General features: G+C 37.6%; 3 protein-coding genes across 3 annotated transcripts; 2 read left to right on the plus strand and 1 right to left on the minus strand.

Moving 5' to 3' along the window:
• The first annotated feature begins 414 nt into the window (after positions 1-414).
• On the plus strand, positions 415-6,709 carry srsf3a (serine and arginine rich splicing factor 3a). The gene is made up of 7 exons (XM_041980419.1): positions 415-662; positions 2,273-2,309; positions 2,589-2,799; positions 2,896-3,030; positions 5,350-5,388; positions 5,473-5,559; positions 6,119-6,709. Exons 2-7 carry the CDS (start codon positions 2,303-2,305, stop codon positions 6,144-6,146), a joined length of 507 nt encoding a protein of 168 aa, XP_041836353.1. The 5' UTR covers positions 415-662; positions 2,273-2,302; the 3' UTR covers positions 6,147-6,709.
• Positions 6,710-7,431: 722 nt separating this feature from the next.
• Positions 7,432-19,468, plus strand: rab44 (RAB44, member RAS oncogene family). The gene is made up of 9 exons (XM_041980369.1): positions 7,432-13,529; positions 14,434-14,486; positions 15,644-15,708; positions 15,806-15,940; positions 16,023-16,104; positions 16,967-17,081; positions 18,032-18,130; positions 18,236-18,312; positions 18,460-19,468. The coding sequence occupies exons 1-9, from the start codon at positions 7,467-7,469 to the stop codon at positions 18,545-18,547; spliced, it is 6,777 nt and encodes a 2,258-aa protein (XP_041836303.1). The 5' UTR covers positions 7,432-7,466; the 3' UTR covers positions 18,548-19,468.
• Positions 19,469-20,349: 881 nt separating this feature from the next.
• trub2 (TruB pseudouridine (psi) synthase family member 2) lies at positions 20,350-24,849 on the minus strand. Its single transcript, XM_041980397.1, has 8 exons — positions 24,604-24,849; positions 24,341-24,475; positions 22,170-22,244; positions 22,024-22,085; positions 21,712-21,793; positions 21,423-21,495; positions 21,090-21,226; positions 20,350-20,995 (listed from the first exon to the last, which is right to left on the minus strand). The coding sequence occupies exons 1-8, from the start codon at positions 24,824-24,826 to the stop codon at positions 20,706-20,708; spliced, it is 1,077 nt and encodes a 358-aa protein (XP_041836331.1). The 5' UTR covers positions 24,827-24,849; the 3' UTR covers positions 20,350-20,705.
• Positions 24,850-24,952: the final 103 nt, after the last annotated feature.

Raw genomic sequence — 24,952 nt, forward strand, 5'->3', positions numbered from 1 at the left:
TCAGATGAGTGTTGACATGAAAAGCATCAATGAGAGAGCAGAAACATTAGTCAAGGGTAGAAGATAATGTCTGCTGTAGTGAATTGTAACAAAGAGTCAACAAACTAGGGAACAGGGATGTATTTACTTAGATCAATGCAATCCTTGCAGTTTAACAATTACTTAAAATTTTTTTTAACTATCTAAATCAGCTTTAATTGTATGAAAACTCCATTTTTAAAACAGTGTTATTTAAAAATGTCAAATAAATGCTCAGTATAATTTGGGAGATATTCTACAAAGATTTACAAATGCTTAAAGACCACACATTCAGCCAGGAGTTGATTTTCTGAACTTTTAAATAATCAACTTTAAAAAACACACTGAAAATATCAATTTATGAAACCTTTTCTTCACAATATTCTTTTCAACTTATGTTTAGCAAAGCTGGACCTGATAGTACCATGCTCTGAATTTTTCTAGTTGACTCTTCATCGCTGAACAATAGACGGCGATGTATTCGTGTGACGTCGTTGTGTTATCCGCTAATTCACGCAGAGAAGAAGAAAAGCATGCCTTCTTCCGTTATGCTACGGATGCTAACAAGCTAACACACTGGGCCTCCTCGTCAACGGGAGGTTTGAAACAGCTGCTAATATTTGTGGAGTTATCGCTATTAAAAGGTGAGCTATGTTTGTAAAGTGTGTTTTATCGTCTTTGTTACTTTTACATTTCTCATGGGACATTTGTTAGTATGCTCAGTGGTAAATATTTTTTGAAACTGTCTCAAAGTGGCAAATGCTACCTTTGTTGGCAATTTCATTTTGTGCTTGTACACAGAATTGATGTTAGGAGGTTGAGAAACAATGCCACATCTATGTTTGGTAACCAGGTTTGCCAAAAATGCAAAAAGAAATGGGCATATTTTATACATTTATCAGTTTGTAATGCAATGTTCCTTTAAACCCAATGATCTCCCGATGCTAAGTTGTGGTAGCCTACGACTGTAGAGCTCATTCCACTCGGTTAATACATTGTAAAATGTGTTATTTTTTAAGTGGTCCAACCGCATAAACAGACTTATCTGACTAGTTGTGGAAAAACCGAAGAAAGGCACATTAAACAACCTGAATGAAACACAAATTTATTGTCGTAAATAAATCATTTTAAATATCTGTGTTCATTTACAAACTTTGAATTATAATTTCAAGAGACTAAGGAAACCTGGCACTTTTATAAGATAAATCAAAGCTTAAGACTCAACATTTATTTTTTTGTTGAAACGTCCAAACAAGTATCACTGCTAATGATCACATTTTTGATCTACCACATAATCATTTTTGAGGCAGCGTTGCTGGCTGAAATAGTTTTTAGTAATAAACACGAGTTTGTATTTAACCACTTTTACAAATGATATATTTTCACAAGAAAGTCTGGACAGTTTGATTCTAATTTCTTTTTTTTTTTCTGTAGTTACTGATCTCACAAGCACACAGCAGCAGACTGGTACTAGGGAGGGGGTGCAGAGGAATGGTTGTCAATAGCATTCAAAACATGATGCAGAAATTGCTGTATTTATACCTATCGATAAGCACGGGGATAGCATGGAAAGCAGCATACAGATCAGCGGAAAGGACATTCTCATCAGCACACATACACAATTGCACAGTGGCAACGAATGTTCTGGAGTAGTTACCGAGACACTAATACATGCTCACTCAACTGGATAGGAAAATGGTTGCAGAAAGTCCAGAGTGAATGTTAGGGGTATTTGTGTGCCACCACTCCAGGGCGCCTCTAGAATATTTCAGCACATATGTGAGAACAGCTTTAGATTGAGTCTGCTTACAGCAGGATCACATTAGAGGATTGTGTTTTGCAAAACATGCCACATAAATTGGCAGCTTATAGTACAATATGTCTCTGTATATTGTGATAATTGATTAGCTCTAAATTTGTTCCATTACCAAGTCATTTGTGGCATACAGACTAAAATATGTAAATTTAAATGGAACTCAGGTGTATGAAGATGGTTTAACTCAAGGGTTGCAAGTGTTGAAAAATGATATTCTGATTCAAATTATTTAAATTATACTTAATGAAATCCCTAAACTACTGTGTTTAATATATGCCTTTCCTGCAGAGTTTGCATTGTACTTCAATGGATATGAGTGCAATGTCCTGAAGTTCTACTGTTTAAATTTGGAAAAATGTAAAGGGGACAATATATGCATTTTACATAGAGCTCTGAATATGTGACAAACAGCTTCTTGATTTCCTTCTTTTCTTTCAGACAAAGGACCCCTACAAGAAGATAGTTGAAATGGGAGGTACGATACTAGTTATGATCCTAAGAAAAATCTAAGTTGTCAAGCACACAGACCTTCCGATGTCCTGATAGCCAAACACTGTTGATTTGGCTATTAAAGCGAGAATATACATAAAATTTATTGAGCGGATGAAATAAATTTTGAACAATTTTTCAACCTTTTAATTACGAGAGAACCTTTAGTTAGGAAAAATTAAGTCTGTAATGTGAAAATTTCCCATATGGCTAATCATCTTTCAAATTTTTTTTTTCTCTCTCCCTCTCTCTCTTTTTCTCTCAGACCCTGCTTTTCATCGAGACTGTCCTCTTGACTGCAAGGTTTATGTAGGGAATCTGGGAAACAATGGAAATAAGACAGAGCTGGAAAGAGCTTTTGGGTACTATGGTCCTTTAAGAAGTGTTTGGGTTGCCAGGAATCCTCCAGGTTTTGCTTTTGTGGAGTTTGAAGATCCTAGAGATGCATCTGATGCTGTGCGAGAACTGGATGGCAGGTAATACCATTTTTTTGTTGTTGTTTTGTTTGTTTTTTTCCCCCTTTTTTATTCATTAAAAAATGTATTTACACTCACTTGATGACCGATGTCTAGGACCATGTGTGGGTGTCGAGTGCGTGTTGAGTTGTCTACTGGAGAAAAACGGTCTCGGAGCCGTGGTCCTCCTCCATCTTGGGGTAGACGCCCTCGGGATGATTATAGGCGCCGGAGTCCTCCAGTCAGACGCAGGTATGCATTTTATACTTGGCTACCTTTTTTTATTTTACTGTTTTTCAGAGCAGTTTTACTTGCATTGTTCATTAAAAGTTCATAGTTTGTTACACACAATTTTAAATATCAGCTTTTCACTCTTTATTCTGGCAAAAGCATTTTAGAACAACCAAGCTCCATTTAGGCTTAAACCACTTCAGATCTTAGACCTACTATATTTTCTTAAACCAAAGCCAGATAGTCAAGTTTTTTTTTTTTTTTGTTTTGTTTTTTTGTCTCCCAATGTTACTCCAGGTCGCATTGGTGGAGTGATTTTTAGTTTATTTTTTCAAATTAAATGAAGATCATCCTTCCTTGTATTCTGCCATAATCTGTGGTCATATTCACAAAGGATCTTGTTTATTGTTTTATATTGTGCAGAGGGATTGTAATGTAACTTAATCTGTGATAAAATGTATTGCTATCGGAAGTTCACCATTCTAGTAATTTTTCTAAATGTGATCAAGAAAAGATGAGTTACCAGAGGGATTTGGCTGGTGCAAAACAAGTATTTGTGGCTTTAGAGCAGTGATTCCTAACCCTGGTCCTCAAGGCCCACTATCTTGCAGGTGTTAGATGTCTCCCTGCTGCAACACACCTTGAGGGCCTTCAGGAACAGGGTTGGGAGTATTTCAGACTCTTACTTTTCTGACTCACTAACTTGTATTTATAAAATGTTCTTTGAATTGCCTTTTTTTTTTAGAAGTTCCTTGGCTTTTAGATGTTTTGTGAATATGACCTATGATTATCCATTGACCTCCGTGGCACAATTCTTTTTTTTTCAATTTAAGGTTTTAGGATTTTTTTTTCCTCAAAATTTGCATCCAAGACTACTGGCAGTTTATATAAACTCTTGTAAAGTTACCTGTAAAAACACCAAGCTCCACCTGAACAATGCTGCTTTACGGGGATTTTTAAAGAGGTTCAGTTAGAACTTCATCACTGATCAAACATTTTAGAAACAATAATAGAATCACTTTCTGTAGGTGTAAATTCTGTTTTCTCTCTGAGTTCAGTTACCATCTATTAATAAAACTGAACCCCGTTGCAGAGTCACCACCAAGCTTCTCACCATCTGAGTCAGTCAACTAGTCTTCTTTCAGCCTCATGTGACTGCTGACCAACGAGTCCCAAACAGCTTGGCTGGTGTTGTCACATGAGCCAGGCGCACCGCCAGTCGTCAGGTTCCACCAACCTTTTGGTTCCTGAGCATGCAGTTCCCAGCATCCTCCTCTACTTCCTCCGACCTTTACCCAATCGACAGCGGTCCACTTCACATTATCAACTAATCAGCGTCTTAACTCTTTCAATTCTCCGAACATCTACTGTATCAGCGGGAACAGCCCTTGGCTTACATTCCTCCCTATTCCTCGCCCCAACCCCCCAAAAAAGGCAGGAAAAATCTACAACTACCCCCCTCCAACCAGCCACCAAGCATCTCCAACATTTGCATCATGTGGCAAATCCTCTCTGCAATTCGACTTCCCTCACCATCAGTCTGGCCTTCTTGCGTCATTTCTATCTTGCCCAAATCCCCCAAAATAGTAAGTTGCTTTTATCCTGCTCTTTGTAGTTTATATGATTAATCTGTCTTTCAAAGCTGCTTGAGTTTTCCCTGAGCAGTTCAGTGCAGCACCACAGAAATCTGAAGCTCAAGGAGCTTAATCATCAATCTTAAAAGTTTCATTTGCAAAAACTCACTTGTTTTTATGTTTGATATATCTTGTCAGTGTCCATTTTCAAGGCTCGACATTAAGCCATCTTGAGTTGTACCCACTGGATTAAAGTAAGCTTTATTATGTAGTTTTATTTCTTTTCGGCTAACACATATAGACTGCAAGTGCTTTTTATGTGTCATCATATGCTCCACATACACATACTTAAATCATCAGCAGAGCTACTGAACAGAGCAAACTGACTTAGGAAAGCATTGTGCATACACAGTTTGCCACCTGTGTTATCCAAAAGTAAAGCACTCAGATGGTCTAAGAATAATTTTTCCTGCCTGTTGTCAACAGACATTGCTTAAGCAAGTCTTAATGTCGAGCCCTGATTTTCTTTTTTCTAAAATCTGGCTTCATGATTGGTGCTCATTGGACAAAGATTCCTTTTTAAAGAGTTGACCTTGTTCATGGATGCAGATGGTTCTGTTAACAAGGAGGAACGTGTAACCACGTTTCCACATGTAACCCACACCTCTTAAGAATCAAAATGCCAACAGTTTCATTACTGGGAGGACGTGTATGAATACTCTGTCCTAATTAGTTTTTCATTTTTCTTAACCTCACCACACCTTAGATCACCAAGAAGGAGGAGCCTGAGTCGCAGTCGCAGCAGGTAAGATTAATAAAAACTGCATTTGAGCCATGCTTTAGTCTTTAATGAATAGCCAGACTTTATTCTTTTCTTCTTTCCCTTCAGGTCTCTTTCAAGAGAAAAACGCAGATATCGATCTCTGTCTAGAGATAAGAACCGTAAGAGGTCAAGATCTTTCTCACGATCAAGAAGGTAATGTTTAATATTACCACATCACAGTTTTTAGACTCCATCTTGACATCAACATATTATCAGTAGTTTAAATTATTCACGAGTTGTTCATTGTTTATTTTTTTTTTATTGGATCCCCATTAGCTACAGCAACACTGCAGCTATTCTTCCTGGGCTCCGACACATAAAACTTGTTATTTTAATTATAAGCATAGAAATGTAGCATTGAAAAAGAAAAAAATAAAACACACAAAAATAAAATAAAAGGTAGTCCTGTTACACATTCAACGATAATCAAAACAATACATTTTCCCACATTCTAGCACATAGCATCAATAGTCATTGTATAATTATAACTCTAGCCAATGACCCATTCAACTAAAATATTTATATAATTTATATAATTTATTTTTAATAATGATTGCCTAAATGTTATATGTATATCAATTTAAGAGATATTTATTTATTAACAATTTAAATTCTTTAATGCTAATATTTTGTTCAAGGTGTTTGGGAAGTGAGTTCCATGCCAACATAGCTCTGTAGATCCCCGTTTTTTAATCGTTGATTTGTTTTACAGTCGGTCCAGGTCTAACGAAAGGAAATGAAGATCCTGGATAGTTCTGCTGGAACACGCTATGGCTGTGAAAAGTGTTTTTTTTTTAAGTCATGTTAGATTTTTTTGTAAGTTTAAGGCAGCCAATCAGTGGCCAAGTTATACTTCTGTCCTTTATGTGAACAACAAAGGATTGAAACGTTTTCATTTCGTCAGCTGCCATGGCAAGATTTCACATTTAACTTTTTTTTTCTTTCATTCAGAGAAATCTGTCTTGCCCTGCATGTTTTGAAACTGAATACTGCATTTAAACTGTGACATGTTTTTTTTAAACTGTGGAATTAAAGTCTCGTGATGTTTTTGTTTCTCATCTTTTATTCTTGGTTTAATTTGTTTATTTCAATAGTTCACTGTAAGATGCAGTAGTGGGAGTGTACCTTTTATCATTATAAATACTGGTGCTGTTATGTGTGAGCTATCTCGAAATCTTCATCTGTTATGCTGTATTTTACCCACTATTTGCCACTTTGGCAAAAACTGCATTTACCTCCTGCTTTGCTTGACAATTTGTGATGATGCAGCTGAACTTGTTCAATAAATGTTTTTCTTAAGTGACATGCAATTTTGTCTTATGTTTTTTTAAACTTGATAATTGTTTACATTTTTAACACATCATTTTAATCTAGTTATTTTAAAAAAATTAACTTTATACTGTTCAGGAAGTTATTGTATGGTGCAGATAAAGGCTGCAAGTGTAACACACACAGGAAGCGTTCATGCTTGCAGTTAACACTCCCTCACATGTGAAATGCAACTCCTGGTGGGCAGGGACTGATAACTTGACATTACACAGCAGCTTGTATTTTCAGACGACAGAGGTGCCAGATTTAGATGGTAAGTACATGTGATTATAATATAGAAGGCTGTAAATAACATATGCAACTACTCAAATGCATTTTTTCCACTAAAGTAAATTGTTGCAGTTTAAAATATACTTCACCTGAATTGTGCAGTAGTATGGTGCTAAAATGGTTCATTTGCAAAGTCTTTTAATATTTAGAAGCATTCTAGAGGTTTATAATAATTTGCCTGTATTTATTGTTTGAATAGTATTTGAACTTGATTTTGTAATGTATTGCACAACTGGATGTTTCACGCTGATTAGAAGCTGTGTTGAAGGTGACGAGGGGAAAAAAAAATAGTGGTTTTTGTTTAAATGTTACCAAACCAAAGAGAAACCACTAAGATTTATAACTGTCAAAAGGTACTTCTGTAGAACAATACCGGTTACTAGAGGAAAGTGCCAAATCATTAATCACATTGTTTACTGCTGACAGTTTAAAACCTGAAGCTCACTTCACCAGAGGCCACAATGAGTAAACGAAAGCTGGGGTCTAGCCGAAGAAATAAAGGAAAGCCACTTACAAAAGACCCAGAAACCGAACCATACCTGGAACCCAGAGAAGATTTTGAGGATGAAACGAGAGGCAAAGAAACTCTTAGAACACATGTGTCAGCAGCAGCACAACTTGATAGCACCATGTTTACAAGCTTTTCACCTGATGGCTCTGTGGTTAAGATGACCACTGTCAGTCCAGACGATATCATGGAAAGTTTAATGCCAAAAACAAGCAATTTGCAAACTTCTAACACTGTCAGCAAGCTGAAAGAGACCGACGAGTCCAACTTTCTTGAAAGTGAGGAAGTCAAAGAAAACACCCCTTTTGATGGCCTCTCTGAGGCACCCAATTCAAGTATATTCTCATGTGTTTCAGTGAATCAGCAGCTAATGAACAAAAAAGCAGCAAATTCTAACACACATGCTGCAGCAAAGTCAGAGAGCAACAACAAAGGTGTCAGAGACTTGTTCAGACAAGATGGAAGTTTACAGGGAAACCACATGGTGAGTGAGTCACAGATCAGCTCACTAGTTTTAGAGTCTGCCAAACCAGAAATTACCACAGATAAAAGCAGCCCCAGTGAAATCACTAAAGTTAAAAACAGTGTTGGGCAAGCTGTACTTTTATCACCAAAAGAGGAGTTGCCTACAAATGAGGAACATGATGATTTTGCTCAGCATTCAGAGGATGGTGTCGACAAAGTGCATGAAAAGGATGATAAACCAACACAAATACAAGGGTTCATTTCAACTCCATATGCCAAACAGGATTTATGTCCAAACAAGGGCAATTTGAAGGCTGCAGACCAGAGAAATGAGGCTGATGATTTGAAGCAAAAAGGGAACAATACAGAAGCAGAAAAAACTGATGTGGGACAGATGTATGAGGGTGGAGTTCATGTGGAGGATGGTGTTAAACAAAGTGTTAAACAAACTGTTCATCAAGGGGATCTCTTCGAAGATGAAAGGATTAATTCTGCCCTACAAACCCTGCCCTCAGAAACATATGCCCATTTTGACTCCCAGAACAGAAGAAAATATGGTTCTAGACGTAGAAATAAAGGACAACAGCATCTCAAAGAATCTGAAGAGGAAGTTTTAGAGCATGACAAGTGTGATCAAGCCCTTGAAAAAGAAAAAATATTAGAAGCAAGCACAACAAGCCAGGGAGACTTAAGTCAAGACACAGGACATGATGTTATCTTCTCTGTGTCACATGGCAGCTCCATGTTTTCATTGACTGCACCTGCTGATGTTGAAAACTCCTTACCAGAAAATTTCATTCTTACAAGCGAAAATGTTCCAGAAGATCAAAATGAAAGGGAAACTGAAATTAATGTTGATCTGTCTGATAAATCTGCAAAAGTCATGCCAGAAGAAACAGATCAATCCTCCACTCTTTACAGTGAAGACACCAAAGGTGTTCATCATTCAGAGGATGCTGAGAAAGTGCAGGAAGACGAGGTTCATCCAACACAAATGCAGGAAGTTCTGCAAACTAAGAACTGTTCTGAAGCTGTGACAGATAATGTATCAGAAAATCCTGAAATTTCTGAAAGTCTGATTGATCCATTTGAAATCACCAACCAATCCGATCCCACAGAGAAAAGTACTGATGAATGTGCAGCCAAACAGGAAGTTTCAACTCAACTTGTTGTCAAACAGAATGACTTTCCTACAACAGAAAGAAATTTGCAGGCTGTCGATCAAAGAAATATAAAAACTACTATGGCACAGATGCATCAGGATAGAAAATACAATTCAGGGCAAAGTGTTCCTCAAAATGAAGATCATGTCTTCTTTGAGAGCCAGACAAGCAATATTTCTCCTCAAACTCAATCTTCAGCCCTTCCTGACTCTGTGAGCATGGATGAGCAGACTCACACTTTCTTCAGCCAGACTGGGAACAGAGGGGATCCTCATTCAGAGGATGCTGCAGAGAAAGTGCAAGAAGATGAGGTTAATCCAGCACAAATGCAAGAAATTTTGCAAAATGATTACTCTCCTGAAACCTTGCTCAATGATTCCTCAGTAAATCTAGAAATTGCTTCTGGAATCCTTACTGACCAAGCTGAAATCACTAATGCTTACCAGTCTGAGTTCACAGTGAACAGAACTGATGATCCTGCAACCAAAGAGACCGCTTCAAATCAAGAAGATAAACCAAATGAGGATTCTACAGAACAAGACTTCTCAGAGGCTTTAGACCTGAAAAATGAGGATTATGAATTATGTGGTGTCAATAAGCCACCCATCAGTGATATAGAAAACTCTGCACCAAGTCAGGTGCATGAGTTCAAAGAGGGCGATGTAGAGCCAAATACTGATCAAATATTTCATCAGGAGGAGGAGGGACCTCTGTACGAAACAGAGGAGATGAAATCTGCTGACCACCAGCCTCAGGACAGTTTTGTGAGTGTAGACGAAAACAATCACACAGACGTCCACCATAGTAGCAACAGAAGAAAACTGGGATCTAGCCGTAGAAATAAGGGAAAGTATAAGGTCAAAGAGTCTGTCGTTGAAGCATACCATAAAATTAGAAAGGATGCTGGTGCAAATTCAAGCAGTAATGAATCCAGTGAGGCAGTGTTAACAGTAGAGATGGCTGGCCAGGAAAAATCTGTGGAAAATGTTCAGGAAGAAGAGGAAAAAGCTGGCCCTTTTCAGACTGAAGTGGTCAATTTTGACAGTGATGTTTGTACTTCTGAGATACCTCCTATTGATGTACATTCAGCCTCCACAGAAGACCAAAGTGTGTTTGAAAAGTCACGTTACGGACTGGTGCCTGGTGAGGATTTTTCCAGTGTGTATTCAATAACAGGTACAGTGAGTAAGGACAGACTTGAATGTACAAAGCTTCTAAGCGGGGATGGAAATTTGCAGGAGAATTATTTGGTGTGTGAACAGCTTGTGTGCCCTATCGCACAAGAAATCCACTTAGAAAAAAGCAGTAGTGGGGAATATGTAAAGGATGAGTGTAGGGTTGAGAAAGGATCACCAGAAGATGAGTTGCCTATGAAAGAAAAACAGCTCAGCTCATCTCAGCAGAAAGAGCTTGAACAGGAGACTGAGCCAACACAAATGCAAGGCGTGTCTCAAATTAGTTTCATAACTGACACAAATGAAAAAAAAGAAAAGAAATCTGGTGACGTGTATGAGGTTGAAGGTCAAGTAGTAATAATAAATCCGAGTGATAAAGAAATGGGTCACCAGGTGATGGAAGGACTCTTCTCTGAATCTGGACGTACTGAATCTCCTTTACAAAGCCTGCAAAATCAAACACATGCTGTTTTGGATTCTCAGTCTCAGCAAAACGACACAAGTTTAATCCTTGCTGGGAACAGTGGAGTAGTGGGGTCAAGCTTGGAAAAATCACCAGAAAGGAGGAAAGAAGGAATAGAAACATCTGACACTTCCCCCACTGACAACATGGCTGCTCACTGCAAAGAAAATGCACATCTTGGCACAGTTGCTGGCATCTGTGAGTTTACAACCTCAAGTCCTTCAGTGAAGCAGCAGCTCATCAAGTCAAATTCCAGGAAGCTGCCAGATGACAAACTTCCTTCTGTCTTTGCAACAGAAAACAAGAAACCAGATGAGGACACAGAAAAGTTAAGGCCATGTGGAAATTTACAAGGCAATCATTTGCCAAGTGAAAATGTGGAGTTTTCCATCCCACCAGAGAGAACCACAGAGAGAAGTAAATACAATGCTGAGGTAAAGACATTTTTATCACAAGAGAATTTTCCTACAAATGGGAAACAAGACGAACATTTCAACTCATCTAAAGCTGAAAGAGCTATGCATTCAGAAGATGTGACTAGAAAGCATGATGTGCATATTGATCAAGCAATGCATCAACTTAATTACACCACGATTTTAGAGGAAAATCCTTCTGTGCAAACACGGCAGTCTGATACAGATATGACTCCTTTGGACTCTCAGCCTCAAGACAGTTGTATGAGCTTTAAAGATGAGAGACACTCAGGTGTCAAACTAGCAGGAAACAGAAGGAAACTGGGGTCAACCCGAAAGGATAAAACAAGACAGCAAACCAAGGTAACTAAAGCAAACCAAGAATTTAAGGAGGAAGTTGTGGAGGACACAGAAATGTTAGCAGCAAATAAAACGAAGCAGGAAGAATCAGAAGATCTACTATCTGCTGGGACAGTAAAGATCAGTTCTACCATGTCAGGAGATAAAAACACAGAAAAGCTGATAAAAGTTCTTGACAATAGTGCTGTTGCAACATCAGATATTAATCCAGACTCAGACAATGGAGACCCTCTCAAATTCAATAAAGACCTTGATGAAAGACACACAAAACTTGTGAAAGAGCCTGATAATGTAAGTCAGTTTACAGGATATGACACAGTTAAACTGATGCAATCATCGCAAGCCTGTGATGGGGAAGATGACTCAGATGTGCAGAGTATCTTATATCATGATTACATTATCAGCCCCAGATCAGGCAGTGAGCATGTTCCTGATCACAAAGCAGCCTTTCAGTGCCACAACACAGAAGTTTTATCTTGTGACAAAAACTCACAAGGACAAGAAGTCCACTCGCAACAAGCAGATGATGTGATGGAAACGGTGAGATGTGTCACAACAGAGGACTGCAAGACAGAGGTGGCGAGCTCAATGGATGCACAAGGTCCTGACCAGGATGAAGCTGTAGGGGAACATGTCCAAGAAATGGATGCATCATTAGAAAGTGAAATTTCTACTCCCATGGATGTACATAACCGTCTGCAAGAAAAAACTCAATCGGGTTACAATGAAAATTTGCAAGTAAAATCCAAAGAAAAGAAGAGAAAGCTAGGCTCTACTCGCAGGAGTCGACTCAACAGGAAGCAAGAGGAAGATACAGACAGCAAAGAAAGTGACTTTAATACAGAAGATGAGGTCAGGGATCTGGACAAGTTGGAGGTTGTGGAGGAGTTGTCGTTAACTGCAGAGGTATTACAAAGTGAACATGGCCAGCCATTACAGCATACCTTAAAGCAAGAAAAAACAGAGGAAATTAAAACCCTTCATCATGAGGAGCACACGCTACAAAGCTGTGCTTTTGACAAGCAGAGCAGCGAGAGTAAAGTGATACCAGCTTCCCTTTCTGAACAGTCTGCCTCCATCAAACCAGTTGCTTTCAGAATGGCAGCTAATGAAAGGGATGAGGAGAGAAATGTGGACAAGATATCACAGCTAGATGATTTTACAAATACTGAGATACAGTTAACTTCTGGAACAAACAGTAGCACACTGAGTCAGCTGCTGCCTCTAATTACTGAGACAAGCACTGGCATCAGTATGCAAACACATGAGGAGAGTTTAAAACCAGCACAAGTCCAAGATGCTGATGAACAAAAGCCAAGTAACTTGCACGAAGGAAGTAAATGTGAAAATCTTGAAATAACGAGCTCAAGTCCGGATTTAAATTCGCCCAAAAGGAGAAGAAAATTGGGCTCCACTCGTAAGAATCTCAGCTCACAAACCAGAAAAGAAGGTTTGAATCAACAGCAGGAGTTGGAGAACAAACCAACAGAGACCACAGCAACCAGTGAAAACATGATGGCAGAAGGTGCCTCCAGAATGGAAGAAAAAGACCTCCAACTCTATGTAGAGCATAAAGACAGTGATTCTGATCAAAGAAAAGATCACTTTTTTGCAGAAGCGGAAATCAGTCATGTTGTTAAATCTTTGTCAATGCTTCCGGTGGAGGAAACAGCCAAAGAAAGTCCAGTTTCCCAGAGTCACTTTACAGAACCAGAACATCATCTGACTCCAGAAACTGAATCGACTCAGTCCACCTCTCCCAAAACTGATACGCTGTCAGAATTAGCATCTGGTGGGAGGCGAAGAAAATTAGGATCAAACCGGAAGTCACACCTGCATCAAAGCAACAAAGACCAAACTGCAAGAGAGGCCAGAATAATAAATTCTCAAAATGAGAATGATGTCAAAGAGGAAGATGCACACAAGGCAACTGAAGAGCCCCGAGAAGAATCACCTGGTCTGGACAAAAGATCACAGGTAAGCAGCAAAGCATCAACTTTTCCCTCTTCCACACGAACCATCTGATCATCATTTTGCATGGATCTACTAAAGCATACATATGATCAGCACATCCATATAGTTAACAGACAACTCAGCCTCAGTCCAGATCCACAACCTCTAAATTGTACACCTTCTTTTTTTAATAAAATTTCTAAACACAAGATGTCTTAAAATTGGAGTTTCTAAAGTCTTCGAGTTTTCTATCATATTTGTAAATAGTGAATATGGAACCATGACTGGCTTTAAAGCTATATGTGATGTCAGAAAACACATTTCAAAATCAGATTTTTATTGTACAGAAAGAAAGAATCTTTTCACAATCATCACTGAATGTGGAAAAACATCAACCTAAATGTCTCTACACTCAAACAATAAACTGTAAGAAAAATAAAAATTTGATAAAAAAAAAAGAAAAAAAGTTGTTTTACTACATTTTAATTACCCTTTTTGGTCATGGAGAGTTCTTACTAAATTTGAATTTATCTGTTGTGACAATATACATCTTTAGCCAGACAAGAATAATGTTCTTTCTCACACTTGAGTCTTTGAGCTGTACTTCCCATTTACATGAAACATCTTCTACTTGAATCACATGTTTGTGTCAAGATAAAATGGCACAATGAACCAGAATGAGGAAGACTTGGTTGACTCTGCCTGTTTCACATAGTAAAAAGGAGAACATGAACACATATTTGGCTTTTCAGAAACATGACGTATATATATATACTACCTTCAAAAATGATCAGGCAATAATAAACTTCATGAAAACTAGTTAAAATAAATTAGTGCTGTTTTTCATTAAATGATATGATATGCAAAAGAAAACAGACAGTTATTTGCTTTCATCTTTTAAATGGTAATTACATTTTTGTCTCTGCAGGTTGATGAAAGTGACAAGAAAACACTGAGCTTCAACACCTCAAAGCCTGCAAGGTACGTCTGACATGCAGAGCTCATGAAGCATAACAGTGCTGACCTACCTGTGTTACTTAGAGAAAAACCATCATATATATATATATATATATATATATATATATATACAGTATATATACATGTAATTGTGCACCAGACTTTTGACTAATCAAACAATGATTTCATATATTAATCTTCAGAACTAAGTTTCTTCATTCATCTTGTAAAAAAAGAACCTAGGAACCTAACAACTGCAAACATTTCACCATTTAAGCGGTTTATTTTTTCACACATATAATACAGACCTAGCATACATGTAACTGATATGTTGTTCAGGAATGTCCCAGTGCAACATGTAGGGAATCTGGTAAAGACAGCAGCATAAAACACAATTTCACATAAGGGAATATTGGGAAGAAATGATGGGTTTATTAAATTTCTGCATAAATTTCTGCAATCATTCTGTTATTTTTTTTTATTCTATTCCACAGTCATTTAGCAGACACTTTTCTCCAAAGCAGCTTACATCTGAAGGTGGTTGGGCAGTAGCGTTAAGGGTCTTGCCTAAGGACCCAACTGGAAGGTGTTAATATTCATCCCTTGTGGGATTTGAACTCAGGTCTCCTACATGGGAGATTGATGCCCTACTTTAACCTCAAACATTTGGAATTGAGGCTTTCTATCCAGAGAGAGGAGTGTATTTTAGCAGATGATGTTTTGAGGCTTATTCTAGCCATATCGAATACAGGAGGAGAAAGCAGTTTTACCCAGCTCAATTAAACTAACAGCATAAATGGAAGGGTGGAAGTTTTATGTTAGGATAATAATGAAGGGTTTGGTTACAGATTCACATTTCATAGCAGTAAGTACTATGAGAGATTGGTGTTGCTGAAGTGTCTTCTATTAAATCAATTTTATTCAGACGTTTTTGTTTCTTTCTTTCTTTCTTTTTACTTCTTTTTTTTGTTTTGTTTTGGGTTTTTTTGAGGGGGTGGGGTGTATCATTAGTTGTGAGCCCATGTAAACACACTGACACTGAAACATGAATTTCTATTTCTATTTATGTAATTCTATTTTTTTTATTCTTGGTTCAAATGAATGACATTGCAGAATCCTCGGTGTAAGTAAATTGCTTTTTGTGCCAAAGATGGTCTAAATTATGTCTGCTTTTCCTACAGTGAGAAAATTCCAGTCCAGTCTGAAATCCGCTTTGGTCAAGAGACCCAAAGGGAGATTTTTTATGGTAAACACACCGTTAACACAACAACCAGCAGAATGCATTTGCTTAAATACCAAGAAAAACAGTTTACATTAATATGTGGCCACTGTCATGTCTGCAGCTGATCCCAGAAGGACAGACCTCAGTTCAAACTCTTACAATGTGGTGATGGTTGGAGACAGCTGTGTGGGAAAAACCTCCTTCATGAAAAGAGCTCAAAATGGAAAGTTTTCCTTAGATCTACCAGCCTCTGTTGGTAAGAATCTGACATTTACCTTAAGATTAATCCCTTAAATGTGAGGCAATATACAACATTTCACCTAAATAATTCTGTGTAGGTCTTGATTCCTGCACATGGACAGTGTTAGTGGAAGGAAAACCTGTAGTTCTGCAGTTATGGGACACAGCAGGTCAAGAAAGGTAAGCTCATACTATTCATATCTAGTTTTAGGATGGCAAAATGTGATTCAAGCTCCTCTTTGGCAATACCTTGATGTTTGAGGCCTTGAACTGCACAAAGGTGACCTATCTGTATATGTATATACATTTCAAACAATGAACTAGATATACTATCAGATGTTTAACTCCAGATAGGGCAGTAATGTCTGCTGTGAGTAGGCTGAGTACTTGGTTACGGGTAATAAGAAAGGTCAAATCTTGCCACAGATACAGAGCGTTATTTTGTGGTTCGTTGTAACCTGAATCTTGAACCACATGTGCCAATTGTCTTTATATTCCAGGAAATAGCTGTAGTTTATATGTTGATAGATGAACTTCGTTTCCCCCAATGGTTGGGGACAGGTTGTCTCTCTGTACCGAAGGTTTCCTTGTCATCCACTGTGAAGGCTGCTCCTATTGTTCTCAATACACCTTAACATTTAACCAAAATACATCTGTGTTGCTTACATAAGAAGATACAGCTGCAGCCTTCTAAACTGTGCTTTACAAAGTCTGTTTAAATGTTAAGAAGTCTCCTTCAGGCGAGAATACAGATAATTTCAGAACTGGTTTGGCACATATCTGTCAGCACAGCGCTGTGCACACCCAGTTCCCTGTTTGTCATTCCAACTTTTCATACACTGGACAGGCTCCTAAGGTGCTCACTCTGTTCTGGTGGACACACAGATGGATTCATATTTAATTCAAAATGGCCAAACACAAACTTGGTCAGACTCTAAATGAGTGGATTCATATTTCCTGTTTAAATAGGGTTAATAATTGATCTTTAAAAAAAAAAAAAAAGTCAGATTACTTCTGACTTCTTTCTCATCTGTCTCCAAAGATTTCGCAGCATCACAAAACAGATTTTCCACAAAGCTCAGGCATTCCTCTTGATGTATGACATCACTTCCTCCCAGAGTTTTTCTGCAATCAGCTACTGGGCAAACTCCATTCAGGTAGGATGCATCTCATGCTTCAGGAGCTAATCTCAACACTCAGCTGGCTTTGTTTGTGGCAGTTTATCTTTTTAAACAGACGTTGATACTACAAGTTGTTATGCAACACTAGACCAACTCTGATGAACTTAATTATATTCACTCCCTCTGCTTGAGAGAGCTGTTTAATCTAATTATTGCACTTTTTAATATGAATTTGATCTAAATATAAAACAGAAATGTCTATTTCATAAATACTACAGTCTGTGATATAACATCCAATATTCTTTAAAGATTCTAAACAATGCAGTTTCCAAATTATACTTTTTAATTTGATTTTATTTGCACAAAACTGTATAAATAACCTGCAAAACATCCATCCAGCTATTAAAGTGAGAAATCAGTCTTCATTAGTCTTCACATGAATCAGAAATGATGCAGTTTCAGGCAATGCATTTACCTGGATTTTTACATCTGGCTTCTCTTCAGTGTCTAATAATAATCCCGGCTGCTGTGATCAACCCAAACGTTACTAAAGAAAATGAACTTTTTGATACTTTTAGTGTTCGTAATGTAAAACCTAACAAACATAAAATAGAGGTCAAGGAAATGACTGAACCCCAAAGATAACCCGGGACCTCTACAACTTAATGCCATAATAGTTCTTCAGAACAAGAATAGTCATTTCCAACCTAAAGTCTTTTTTCAGGCCTGCTATAATGATATAGAGTGGTCTTTCATAAACTGGGGGTCCCAAGATAATTTCAGGGTGCCGCCTGATCATTGTTAAAATTAACAACATCTGTGAAATTAACACATCCATTTTTTAACACATTAATGCATAAAGTTATCACTCAAACTACATTAAAATCCAAATTACAAGAGAAGCTGATTTTCATTTGTGCCCTGTGAAAATGTGTAACCTGCAATTAAACCTTCAAATAATAACCCAAGTAACCCATGTTTTCCAGGAAAGTGCTGCAGAAAATGTTACTGTTTTACTTCTTGGAAACAAGAGTGATCATGCACGACGACAGGTTAAAACTGAACAGGGAGAGATTCTTGCAAAGGTATGAATTTGGTCCATTAAACCATCTTTTTGCAACTGCCTTTAATCCAGTATTTCTTTAGGGATTATCAAACAGCCATGCTGACACAGCCATTTCTCTCCACAGGAATACAACTATGGGTTCCTGGAGTGCAGCGCTGCCACAGGAGAAAACGTTATCCAGGCTTTGGAAATCGTTGCCAGGTAGTACACGTGATTTTCTTTTTTATTGTTATTATTTTATACACACATCATAAACAAAGAGTAAAAAGACAAAAAAAAAAAAAAAAACAACTTTGATGATGCCTGCTGTCATATCAGCTGATTGTGTTTTTTCTTTATTGTTGGAAGCATGCTGAGTCAAAGAGCGGACTTCAGAGAGGAAGCCACAGTGTTGCACAAAGAGCCTGTGCAGAAAAAAAGGTCAACATGTTGCTGAACAGTTTTTTTGGTGTGTAAAAAAATACAAGAGGTGACATCCTGCAAGCAGTGTGCGAACTGTACTGATCAGACTTGTGTTCCAAGAAACTTTTTAAAGTAACTACATTATAAAGAACTTTGTTAAAATTCCTTTTTACAATGACCTTTATCTATGTAATTATTTTTCCAAACCTGCACAAGGCTATTGTTTGTTTAGACAAAATGAATAGGTAATGCTTGTACTTTCAATATATTATTTCCATGGTTAAAACAAGCTTTTAAATGTTACTGTGCAGAACTTTATGCTGTGTAAGTGTTTAGATTTAAACATTCTCATTAACGTAGTGTTTATTCTTGCTCATTGGTATAATGGGAGGTGGAATTTTGTGTGTTTAGTTAAATATACAGCTTCTGGAGCCTCCTTTAAATTTCCCTATTAAAGCTGTAATAACTGATCTGACTAGTAATCACAAGTTTTAATACTCAAGCAGTCTATGTTGAGTAAAGCTTAATTTGTTCTGTAATGTCTATACTTCAGAAAATTCTTTCTTAGTGTGTTTGTGGTATTTTCACTCTGAACAGATTACTTCTTTACATTATAGTTAATTATATGGGTCTATTGCACAGGACAAGTTATACTATTAACTTTGTTCTGATTTTGTTTGTCATCTGTTATAAATGAATAACATCAGCACTCATTCTTCCTGCAGCAGTTACAGTTGCCAGGTCCCTCATATAATCATAAATGCATTTCATGCCTCCATAATTAAATACAGTGGGAGTAAAAGGGTTTGTGTCATTTTCTTTATTATATTATTGCATATTACCCTTAAATTTGTGTCACTGAGTAACTCTACTGCACACTGTGTACCCAGAAACACAATCAGACAATGAAATTGTTCTGTCATGTCTCATGCTGAATAAACCTCCAGAACTACAATTTGTCTGCTTGCTTACTTAATTTGTGTCCTCAACTGAGTAGTGTTTTTCCAGACTGACAAAGAAAACAGTGTTCCCAGTGGGACAACAAGTCCTTCAATGGTATGAAGAGCATGACAACAATGGCGCCACAGCGCTAACCCCATAACATCCCACGGGAGGTTTTACGGGAAGCATAAACGCGAATGCTTAGACAGCATCTTCCAGCATCATCAGAGGTCACAAATAATTACACTGGATGTGATATTAGTGACTGGCACCAACTTCAGGGAGCACATTTACCCACAAGTGAAAGTTGATCCTGACCTCAGTTATTCTGAGAAAAATATGTATAACGTGAAGAACGTCTGGTAGAATGTTCTTCCAGGGAAATCCAGTTTTCCCCATAATTAGTTTTGAATTACGAAGTTCTCTCTGAGAAATCTCTTAAGATGTTATGAGGAAATTACAAACCTTTAAATAAACTCAGGCACAAGATCAGAGGAAGAATTTCATTTAGTAAACCTGATGTTGGGAAAATCCCTATTTTTAATCACCTATATATCTCAGATGATCCATTAATACTCACATATTCAGTCACAGCAAGGACTGCACAGAAACATTTAATATAATGAATCCAGTGAGTCTAAACATCGTGGAGTTTGAGACTGTCTGACGTCAATGAGGGGGGCAAAGAAAAGCTATGAACTTTTGCCACTTGGCAAAGGGTATTTGTACATGTAAAGTATGTGCATCAAAGTTAATAGCTATCAGATGACACAAACTTCCGAACACAAACCGAACACAGACATGTCAGCCATTGATATTTTTTATTTGTTTTTTTAAAAAACAAAAATTATATATATATATATATATATATATATATATATATATATATATATATACACACACACACACACACACACACACACACATATATATATATATATATATATAGTAATCAGTATTGATGGAATAAGTTAACTGAACAAAAGGAGACATATTGTGGATGTATAGGGATAAATGTGAATATTTACTCAATCCATAACAATCATTTGTGTCCTATTTGATCATATATAAGCATCTGTTCTGCAAATATCTTTTCCAACTGGGCTGTACTGTGAAAAAGGGAAGCAATGTTTAAATGGTAAATGGTCTGTATTTATATATTGCTTTTACCCAAAGCGCTTTACAATATACAACACATTCACCCATTCACACACTGATGGCAGTTTAGGCTCATTTAGTCGGTTTTCTATTTATTGACCAGCGGTTGACTCAGATGAGTTGCTTCTTTCAGCTTGTAATGCCGGTTCATCGATTTGTAGCTTGGAGTGTTTTCTTGTTTTTGTTGAGGAGTGATACTGTTGGATGGCCTGCATGATATCAGCAGCGGACCAGTGGCGATGTATGAGGGAATCCTGCAGGGTGAAATGTCCATCTCTGGTGCGTCTCACTCCCTTGCACACTGCTGTGCTGCGCAGCTCAAGTCCTATCTCATGCACAACTTTACGCAAATATTTCTGAGTTTCATTTAGGCACTGCACCTCTGTGAAAGCAAGATTCACCAGCATCAAACAGGATTTTAAAACAGTTTTTAAAATGTTACATGACGTGTTGCTTGTGCTCAGAGTCGAGCTTACCTAAAGTAAAGTTGGGAGGCTGAAAGTGAATGCAACGCAAGCCTGTTAAAATCGGAACAGATTTGCCATCCGGACCCAGTAAACCTTGTACAGCCATCTCATAGGCTTCCTGTGAGCTCATGTCCACATTAGAATTCCTGTTAAAAAAAAAATAAAAACAAGTCACTTAAACTATTTAACTATTTAGTTCTTTACTGTGGCACACAGTGGGTCACACAACGTGAAATACGCAAGAGGAGAACAAAGGGCAAGACAAGAACAAAAATATTACCTAATATAATACCCAGTATTACCTGTTATTGTGTCATGGAAAGTGAAAATTAGTTGGCTTACATTCTTAAGGCTTTTTGATTGGCTCCCTCCAGCATTGCAATCACCCTTTCCAGCTTATCCTGAGTGATGTGATCTAGTAAACAAGATAATATTTCAGGAGGACATACAAGTTTGGTGAATAACCAAAGGATGTGTTTTACTCAGAAAGTTGGAAATGAATTAAGCATAAATTAGCAGCAGTTGAAAATATGAAGTCTCCACACAACATTAAAGGCAGAATAGTTATATTAGAGGATAACTTCTGGATAACAAATAAATGTTTTAGCAAACAAAATACAGTAAAAAATACCATAAGTGGTCTTTTCCACAACTCGACCCCTGTCAGAGAAATCGTGTGTTGCAGTCCCAAATTGACATTCCAATGTATAATCCTGAAAAAAACAAAGAAATAAAAAAAAAACACTGTGATAGAGTAGTGACCTGTCCAGGGTGTACCCTGCCTATCGTCTAGTAACAGCTGGGATTGGCTCTGGTTCCCACGTTACCCTAAATCGAAATAAGCAGTATAAAATAAATGGATAAATTAAACTATTAAACTTGCCAATACAGCAGCTTGCATCATTTTATGTCTAGTTTAAAACCAGCAGAAATCCAAAGTTACCCTTGTGACTCGTGTTGTATAGAGATGATTCAGGGCTTTGTTTGCATCCCCGACAGCAAGAACTGCAGCGTAGAACAGAGAATATTATTTAACAATTTACTAATTATAGACCACTTTCTTTGCATAGTCAAGAGTAACAGATTTACCCAGAACACCAGACGATGTAACATCCAGGCGATGTCCTACTCCAACTCGAATATGACGGAATTCAGGTCCCATCACTAAAACATGAGGAGAGTGTACATCTTATTCACTCATATGTGATCTGTGATATAATAAATAAGAAACAACTATTTTCCCAAAGACAGAGAAAAAAAAACATTTTACAAGTGAATGGGACTGACTTCTGTTCTACATGTTGAAAGGTTACAGTAATAAACTTATTTACTTATCATTCAAAGCAGTTGTGCTGTTGGATTTTTTTTCATTCAAAGAATGATTTACTGGATTCCTGAAGAGCTGACCAGAAGATAAACTAGCCCACTACTTTTAGACATGCTTGTCTGTTAATGTTTCTGGTTTATTTCAGACTTGTGCTGTGTTAAAATATAAATATATAAATATAAACATTTTCAGGTCCAATCTGGCAAAACTGAAATCACAAATTTTAACTGTAACACACCAGGATACTCATTCAAACATGACACTGCCATGATTAGTTACCATCAGGTCAATGGACAGTAGTGCATGTTAAAAAAAGGTATACAAAATCACTAAGATCCACATTGGAACATATCATTGCACAAGTTGAGGATCATGGATTTTGCCCCTTGGTACTTCCACTAAACATTAAGTAGAAAGTTATATTAAAATGATCACTATTGTCCCAATTCCATACAGAACTATAAACCTGGAACACTGTATCCAGCTCATCAGTCTACTTCAAGGAGTGGACTGATTTTACAGTTTGGAACCAGCTAAAAATTAATCTATATGGCAGGAATAGTTACAGCAAGTAGGGGAGACCGGGGACAGTTGTAACACAGGTCAGTTATAACACTTGTAATTGCTCCAATCAGGGAGAAGTTAAGAATCATCTAATTCACTCTGCACGTGTTACGTTTAGTCCTTAGTCTGCATGTGATAAAGTATTGCCTTGAGGCAAACACAGTAAAATTCATGAGGGAAAATGTGATTTTGAGGTAAAGTAATTTTTTTTGCCCAAATTATTTTTGTGACTGCATAGCTTGCTTTGTAGTTGAACTCTTCAAACATTTATCATTTATATTTAGCTGTCTTTTAAGCAGGTTATTTGTGGTAATGTTTGATTTGTTAGCAGTATGGCAAGCTAGCTCATGGATAATGCACTTGGGGACAGTTGTAACACGCTATCATGAGGTGGGTTATAATGGTTTGGAAAATGTGATTTGAGGGCGAATTTGCACCAGGATTGTCTGGGGGACTTTGTTCATCGGCTGGAGAAATCTTCACACCTTTAGTTTAGTTTCGTTTCACATTGCATTTTACTCAAGCGGACCAAACTGATGTTAGTGATTAAGATGTTAGTGTAGTTTAAAGACACACGACAGAACTTCTGCAATGTTCCTAGTGAAGCACCTCCCCATCAATGGCTAATCCAGCATCCATCTTTTATCCTGTCTGTACTGTGAGCTCTCTTCATCCTGCAAAAGCCTGTTGCATATTGTATTCTATATTTGTTATTACTGTATTAAGACATGGAAACAGAAAACACCAATATGTTGTGCCTGTTTTGTCCCTTTCTTTATATTCCTCTCTTCCTCCAATACAATGTCTTTCTTTGCTGAAACATCCACAGCAAACGTTCAAAAAGGGTGTGTGAAGCAAAACATGTGACGTCCCAGAAGAAAAAGTTGTACAGTGTGATTTCTAAGCCGTGGGATGCTGCTGGGCAACAACAGCTCCTGAAATTGGTTGGAAATTTATGAAGTGCGTCTTTAACTGCTATGCTGTGGGACCACAGAATTTTTGTTTAAAAGGTTGGGCCTCATTTCATAATGTTACATTTCACCCCAAGGCATGTTACACCTGACCCTGACTATGGGGTCAGGTGTAACATTTCATTCCTTGTGTTTGAGATTCAGCCATACATTTTCTGTTTGTGTTGCACAGGCAATTTTCATGCCATTTATTAGCAGACACTTGAAGCTAGTTTACATAGCTGTTTGAACACACTGGGTTGAAAGAGCTCGAAGTTAGAGACAGAAATGTCAAAATTGTTACATCTGTCCCCGGACTCCCCTAAAACATGTTTTAATATGACAACACTTGTGTGACGCGTTTCAACAATAAGGAGGTGGCCCAGGTTATATCTACACACTGAGATGAGTACACATACCCAAAGGGTGCTTGGATAGTACAGGTACTGAGGCGACAGACAGCACGAGTCCTTTGGGCCCATCAGTCCCGCTGTTTGAGTGCGTCAAGAAGCGAACTTCGTGAGGAAGTGGCTGAGAAGGTGTAGCGTTTATACCTGAAGAGGGACACGTTCAGACTGTGATTTAGCTGAATTACGTGGACATGTGTCATGTTGGCAAAATGTACCACACAATATTTTTTCAATTTCTGTGCTCGCGGTGACAGTTTGACATGGAATCATACCTTTAAGAAGATTTGTCTCGATAGTGTCACGTACTAGTTTCCAGTGCACACCGTAGGGTTTGTAAACACAAAACATACCCTCTAACTTGCGAAACATCCGAACAGCTGGAGTTGTCATTGTTAGCAACATTGGACCATTTCGATTCTTGAGAAATCTAGAGCATTGCCTGATTTTCCACCCACAGAAAAGAGGTTTTTTTGTAAAGCATGGGGTATTCTTCATACACCACTGTCCTACACGTTCTCTTCCGTGCATGCGTACATGATAAAGCTTTACCATTTAGTTTCTGCTATATACTGCCACTTGCTGGTTTGGATGAATTTATTTTTTATGACAGAATAATTACTT

This window comes from Melanotaenia boesemani, chromosome 3 (assembly GCF_017639745.1).
Source record: "Melanotaenia boesemani isolate fMelBoe1 chromosome 3, fMelBoe1.pri, whole genome shotgun sequence".
In the NCBI taxonomy this organism is placed as follows: Eukaryota; Metazoa; Chordata; class Actinopteri; order Atheriniformes; family Melanotaeniidae; genus Melanotaenia; species Melanotaenia boesemani.